This window comes from Entelurus aequoreus, linkage group LG10, assembly GCF_033978785.1.
Source record: "Entelurus aequoreus isolate RoL-2023_Sb linkage group LG10, RoL_Eaeq_v1.1, whole genome shotgun sequence".
NCBI classification, from domain to species: domain Eukaryota; kingdom Metazoa; phylum Chordata; class Actinopteri; order Syngnathiformes; family Syngnathidae; genus Entelurus; species Entelurus aequoreus.
Window position 1 is genome coordinate 31,012,399 of NC_084740.1, and position 7,448 is coordinate 31,019,846.

Here is a 7,448-nt window from a genome sequence, read left to right on the forward strand (position 1 = left end):
TAACATTTGTAATCATAATACTGTAGCAATAATAATTATATTGTTATCAAAAATATGTAATGGAAAAAAAGTATAAATATATGGAGAAGCTTAATTTCTTAGCTAATTAAATATTGTTACTGCAGTATGTTCATGTGGCCTACATTAGTGCCTAAATTTACCACGAAACTCCTGCAAGATCAGTTTGGTTTTTGTTTATACTGTACTTGAAGAATTTTAGAGACCAGTGGGAGCCTAATTATGCACTAGAAACGGACAACTGGATGATAAAACTGTTGGACCTAACCTCCTGGGAACCAGCGTCCCTTGCAGTGGATATTTGTTTTTGCTCTATTTCTTTAGAATAAGATAGCCCTCTAGGATAATGGATAAAATGGATAATGACTAATCATGAGTACTTACCACACTTGATTGTTCCATTTACACAAGAGCTGACAAAAAGAAGACACAGGTGAGTTACAAAAGTAGTATAATATTTATTTTAGCCAATTGGATGGAACTTACCACTCAGTTCCTTGAATCATCACCACTCTCCCTGGTTGGAGAATGGCGTTATTAAAATAGCAGGTGCAGTCTGTCAATTGGGTGCATATGCCTCTGTTTTCATCGTAATATGGAGCGTCTTCGGGACATCTGGGATAGCAACCTTTTACTATATATATTTCTAATAACCAGCATGTAGAGGTCGTTCCCTACCCGTTCCCCTGATAATACGTCAGGAGTCAGTTGTGCCGTTTCACCAAGCCTTTTAATCACCATGTGTTACAAGTTATCATTTTCAGTACAATCTTTTCAGATGTGTCTCTCTCTTCTCTCTCCTCTTCTGCTGGCCGCTCACTGTTAAAGACAACAGATGATCAGATTAACACGTACCACCTGCGAAATCTAATCACCTGCCAGCTGCGTCTCGCCGTCCCGCACATGGTCCGCCCCTAGTCGACGGCGCTCCGCCCTCAACACCATCGACTGAGGCGGTGACCTTTTGCTCCTGCAGTGCGCTAATCACAACCTCCCCCCAAATACCTCCACCGCCAGACTTAGGCCGGGACATCATCCGGCCGCGCCAACTCCCCCCCCCCCCCCCCCCCCCCCCCCGGGAGCGGGAGAGGAAGTCTGCCACGGCCATCTGCGCCCCAGGCCTATGGATCACTCTGAAATTGTAGGGTTGTAAAGCGAGATACCACCGGGTGATCCGCGCGTTGGCATCCTTCATGCGGTGGAGCCACTGGAGGGGCTTGTGGTCCGAGCAGAGGCTGAACGGGCGTCCCAGCAGATAGTACCGGAGGGCACCGACCGCCCACCGGTTGGCGAGGCACTCTCTTTCCACCGTACTGTATCTGGCCTCCCTTTCCGATAGCTTTCTGCTGATGTACAGGACCGGGTGGTCGGTGCCCCCCCCGCTGCTGGGATAAAACGGCTCCCAGTCCTCTGCCCGACGCGTCCGCCTGCAAACAAAATGGGATAGAAAAATCAGGCATGCGCAGTACCGGCTCCTCGCAAAGTGCTTTCCTCACCATCTCGGATGCCTGCTGGCACTGCCCCGTCCACTGGACCAGATCTGGAGCACCTTTTCGGGTGAGGTCAGTTAGTGGGCTGGTCAGGTCCGCAAACCGGGGGATGAACCTCCGGTAGTAGCCCACCAACCCTAAAAACTGCCTCACCTCCTTTTTCGTCTTCGGAGTCGGGCAGGCCGCAACTGCTGCGGTTTTTCCTACCTGAGGCCGCACCTGACCTTCCCCCAAGTGGTACCCCAGATACTGTACCTCCCTCCAGCCAACCGCGCACTTCGCCGGGTTGGCGGTGAGCCCCGCCCGCCTCAGGGACTCGAGCACCGCCCCCACCCTCTGCACATGCTCCGCCCAGCTGTTCCCCTGGATGATGACATCATCCAGATAGGCGGCAGCATATGCAGCGTGGGGCCGCAGCACCCGGTCCATGAGTCTCTGAAATGTGGCGGGCGCACCGAACAAGCCGAACGGAAGGGTCACGAATTGGTACAAACCTTCCGGAGTGGAGAATGCCGTTTTTTCCTTAGACTCTGGAGACAAGGGAATCTGCCAGTAGCCCTCAGTCAAATCCAGTGTCGTAAAAAACCGAGCAGTGCCCAACCGGTCCAGGAGCTCGTCGCCCCGGGGCATTGGATAGGCGTCAAAACGTGACACATCATTTACCTTGCGGTAGTCCACACAGAACCGCACAGACCCATCTTTCTTCCCCACCAGAACTATGGGGCTGCACCACGCACTGTGTGACTCTTCTATCACTCCCAATTCCAGCATGGCTTTTAATTCTTCCCGAACTACTTTGCGCTCGTGTTCGGGCAGCCTATAGGGCAGAGACCTCACCGTCACGCCTGGGCTGGTCTCTATGTGATGCTGGGTGAGAGTCGTGCGGCCTGGCAAGGGGAGAACACGTCAGCAAAATGCTGCTGCAATTTGGCCACGTCTGCTTTCTGTGACGGCGTCAGATGATTATCACAGCGGAGAGGAACCTCCGGCCCCAGCTCCTCGCCCTCCGCTATCGCCGTCACCATGGAGACAGGCTCCGCTTCCCTCCAACCTTTTAGTAGGTTGAGGTGGAATATTTGTGTTGCCCCACCCCGGTCAGACCGCCTGACCTCGTAATCCACGTCACCTACTCGTCGTGTGACCACAAAGGGTCCCTGCCACCTGGCGAGTAATTTGGAGCTGGATGTTGGGAGTAATACAAGTACTTTCTCTCCCGGTGAAAATTGTCTGAGTTTCGTCCCCTTGTTATACAGGCGCTGCTGACGTTCTTGGGCTTGGAGCAAATTCTCACGTGACAAGTGCCCCAAAGTGTGGAGTTTTGCTCTCAAGTCCATGACGTACTGAATTTCATTTGTACTGGGGCTTGGACCTTCCTCCCAGCTTTCTTTAACTAGGTCCAGTACCCCGCGCGGCTTCCTGCCGAACAACAGTTCAAATGGAGAAAATCCTGTTGAGGCCTGAGGAACCTCCCGCACTGCACATAACATGGGATCCAACCATTTATGCCAATTTGGTTTGTCCTCCTGTACGAACTTCCGGATCATGGATTTCAAGGTTCTATTCAACCGCTCTACCAGCCCATCCGTCTGCGGGTGGTAAACGCTGGTCCGAATAGATTTGATCCCCAATAATCCGTACAGCTCCTTTAACGTGCGTGACATAAAGGACGTGCCCTGGTCAGTTAGAATCTCTTTCGGGATTCCAACTCGGGAGATAACTTGAAATAGTGCCTGCGCGACACTCTTTGCAGAGATGGAGCGCAGTGGCACTGCTTCGGGATAGCGCGTTGCATAATCCACCAGGACTAGTGCAAAGCGATATCCCTGGGTGCTCGGGTGAAATGGCCCGACGAGGTCCATGCCAATTCGCTCAAACGGGACCTCTATGAGTGGTAATGGCCGCAAAGGTGCTCTAGGGGTGGCCGCGGGGCTGACTAGTTGACAGTCCGGGCAGGCCGCGCACCAGCGGCGCACGTCTGCCCGAATGCCTGGCCTATAGAACCGGACCATTATCCGATTGAGTGTTTTATCATAACCCATAACCCCTTTTTGGCACCAACAATTGGGTGATTTCCTCCCCTGTCTGAGTGTCACGACTCACTCTGTATAATCTGTCCCTAATCAATGCAAAGTGAGGGAAATCCCGCGCTATCCCCGGGCGAACCCGCTGCCCATCAATTGAAATCACTTGGTCCCAGGTCGCGCGCAGAGTGTCATCTCGAGACTGCTCGAGTGGAAAATCATCCATGGGGCGCCATTGGGGAACCGGGGAAACCTCCTGCGAAGCCCCCGCCGGCTCCCCTTCCCCCTCCCCCCCGGCAGCGTCGGATAATCTCGCGTCGCCGATGAGAACAGCGCGGACATTCCCTTTTCCTACCGGTCGTGAACGCACCCCTGCGCACTGCTTTATTAACCCGTTAAATCCCGCCCAATTTGTTCCCAAGATTAAGGGGTGCGCCAGGCACGAATTTACAGCCACCTTAACACTATGTTTTTCCTCTATAAAAAAAATGTCCACCGGCACGATAGGGTACTCGTGAATATCCCCATGCACACATTTAACCTGCACCCGTGTAGCTTTTCTCAACGCCCCGGGTCGAACCAGGTTTTGGTGAATCATGGACTGCTCGCAGCCCGAATCCACCATCGCCCGGTGTATACTCCCTTGTATCCTTACCGGTACATAGTATGTCTCTCCTGGCCCGGGGGAGGGTGCTGGAGGGTCGCCAACCCGGATCACCTGCCCCACTTCCATCGCTGGACACTCCCGCTGCAGGTGTCCTAGCCGCCCACACCTCCAGCACACCTGCCCCGGCATTCGAGGCGCCGTTTGCGGGGGAAACGCAGTGTCTGCAGCGGCCTGGCCCTGAGGAGGAGAAAGCAGACTTGGGTTGTGTCGTGGCCGTGACCACGGCTGGGCTCCTTCTGCTGGCAGCGCCCGCATCCTGCGCGGCGCCGGGACTGGCCTCTCCGCTCCTCCTGCAGCCTTGTCCTCCTTCCCCTTCTCCCGGTGTACGGCCAGGTGGTCCTCCGCCAAGGCTACCGCCGCTGCTACGCCTTGTGGTCGATGGTAGCGGACCCACGCTGACGTCCGCGCCGGGATTGCCTCCAGGAATTGTTCCAGGATGATCTGCTCGATCACCTCCTCTATTCCTCCGGGTTGTAGCCATCTGGTCGCCGCGTCTCTCAGCTGTTGGCCCAGGGCAAAAGGCTGCTCCTCTTGTCCGAGTCTCATGGTCCGGAACCGGCGTCTGTGGTCCTCTTTGGACCCTCCTGTCCGGTCCAACACCGGCCTCCTCATGTCCCGGTAGCTCACGCGGGACGCTGGTGGCAGGCTGAGCGCCGCTCGCTGCGCCTCTCCCACCAGTAACGGTAGCAGCCGCACCGCCCACTCTACCTCCGGCCATGCGCATGCCTTCGCTGTCGCCTCAAACATGTCCATAAAACTTTGCGCGTCTTCTGTCTCTGCCATCCTGTGCATCCCCACCGTCGTCAGTGTCGGCCTCGCTGCTGGGGTTGTCCCCGCTCCGGACCTTTCCGTGAGCGCTCACAGGATCTGGCTCTGCTGTGCAATTTGGGCCTGCATCGCCTCATTCTGCCGGTGGTTCGCCGTCGACACCTCCGCCAAGAGCTGTCCCAGCGCCTCTATGGGGCTTGGTGACGACATCGCAGCCTTTCTTCTTTTACGTTGGGCGCCAGATGTAGAGGTCGTTCCCTACCCGTTCCCCTGATAGTACGTCAGGAGTCAGTTGTGCCGTTTCACCAAGCCTTTTAATCACCATGTGTTACAAGTTATCATTTTCAGTACAATCTTTTCAGATGTGTCTCTCTCTTCTCTCTCCTCCTCCCTCAACACCATCGACTGAGGCGGTGACCTTTTGCTCCTGCAGTGCGCTAATCACAACCTCCCCCCACACAGCACTTTAAAAAAATATATATATATCTTTTTTTTCCAAAAAGATACCTTCCAGCTTGAGCGAGGAATGGCTACTTTTGCCACAGGTTTGGACTCGTCCACAGTTTTCATAGTGCCAGGTGCACTGGTCCTGCTCATTGTAGTAGTCGCAGTAGACCGCTAAATTAACACAGTCATGTTAAGTTGCATATTTATTTTGCTCAGGGACGACCCCTACACTTCTGGGGTGCAAATTATTATAGGATTTCTGCATTAGCCTATTTTTTTTTTTTTTTTTTTTTTAGAAACAGATGGATTGTCTTGTATTGGAGTTTCCACATTTCTACATGTTAACCGGCAGGTCACATCAAGTCAGTTATCCGCGAGCGTTTCAGAGTTTTTCTTCCTGTTACACACACACACACACACACACACACACACACACACACACACACACACACACACACACACACACACACACACACACACACACACACACACACACACACACACACACACACACACACACACACACACACACACCAGTGACCTGAAGAAATACAGAAGATTTTATCTTTGAAAATAATTTATGTCTTGAAAAAGGGGTGGACGGGGTCGTCTTATATTTAGAGTGTACAAAATTCTACATTGCGACAGGGAGCACCAAGCAAGTTATCCTCAAGCCAATCAGTTTTTCCTCCTATTAAATGTTCACACCGTTGTCCAGGATAAAATACAATTTTCGTCTTGAAAAAGAGGGGTCGTCTTTTATTCGAGGTCTACATATTTTTACATCTTAACCGAGACAGAGCACCAAAAAAGTTATCTCCAAACGAGTCTGAGCTTTTCTTCCCGTCACTCTCACACACACACACACTAGTGTCCTGAAGAAATGTAGATGATTTTCTCTTACACAATAGTTTGTGTCCTGAAGAAAGAGGGGTCATCTTATATTTGTGGTGTACAAGGCTCTACATGTTAGCTGACAGACGGCGCCAAACGAGTTATCCCCAAGCCAGTCAGAGCTTTTCTTCCTGTCACTCAGACACACACTAGTGTCCTGGAGAAACGCGGAGGATATTGTGGATTAAAATAGTTTTGTCTTAAAAAAGAGGGGTTATCCATTATCTGTGATGAGGTGGCGACTTGTCCAGGGTGTACCCTGCCTTCCGCCCGATTGTAGCTGAGATAGGCTCCAGCGCCCCCCGCGACCCCAAAGGGAATAAGCGGTAGAAATGGATGGATGGATGGTTGTCCATTATTTGAGGTCTACCGATTTGTACATGTTAACTGACTTGTCATCAAACAAGTTATGACCAAGCTTTTCTTCCTGTCACTCACGCACACCAGTGACCGTGTCGAAACGCAAAGTGTAGCGTCAGGTTGGAGCACCACTTCAGCGTGGGTATGGCGTGTGGAGTGTTCTCTGTCGTGTGCGTACCCTTGCGGATGGCGAGGAGCGGAGCGATAGCGCTTTGGTGCCAAACTGTGATGAGCAACGTCCAGGGTAACACGATCAACACGATGGCAAGAATATCTCTTCTCTTCGGCATCTCCAGGATTGGTGATTTGGCTCTGTATTACCTGCGGGCAAACAGAACAGGAGTGTCAGCCATGTTGGAACCAAGTCAACTTTATGCAGCGCAGTCATTTCATGCTTGTGGTTTAGTTCTCAAGTATGGATCGAAAGTAACCATACTTAGTGCCCACTTTGTTGTGTATTTTGTGTCGAGACCGAAGACTGCGCAGTAATGAACGTATGCATAAAGTACAAACCTAGGCATGTTTCTGAATTTTGAATGCAAGGAAATGAAACGCACATTGGATGACTTAGGAGTGGAACTTGAGCTAATTTGAAGATATTGAATAGCGTTCTGCTGGCGGAATGAGATTAGTGAAGCAGGAGGAGTTGATGACTGCCAGCGAAAAGAAGGTCAGCGCTGTAGGAGGAAGCCCTGGAGGAGGCGGAGGAGGAGCCTTGGAATCCTGTCTCCATGATGGAACTCTTTAGAACAGGGGTCCCCAAACTTTTTGACCCGGGGACCG

General features: G+C 52.1%; 1 protein-coding gene across 1 annotated transcript in view; it reads right to left on the reverse strand.

Annotated features, from left to right (window-relative positions):
• The window catches only part of LOC133659136 (galactosylgalactosylxylosylprotein 3-beta-glucuronosyltransferase 1-like), a 62,015-nt gene that overhangs the window by 42,629 nt on the left and 11,938 nt on the right, over positions 1 to 7,448 (reverse strand). The window contains exon 3 of the mRNA XM_062061870.1: positions 6,844 to 6,986. Within this exon, the coding sequence (XP_061917854.1) occupies positions 6,844 to 6,955 (112 nt within the window). The 5' untranslated portion in view covers positions 6,956 to 6,986. The remainder of the gene's footprint in view (positions 1 to 6,843; positions 6,987 to 7,448) is intronic.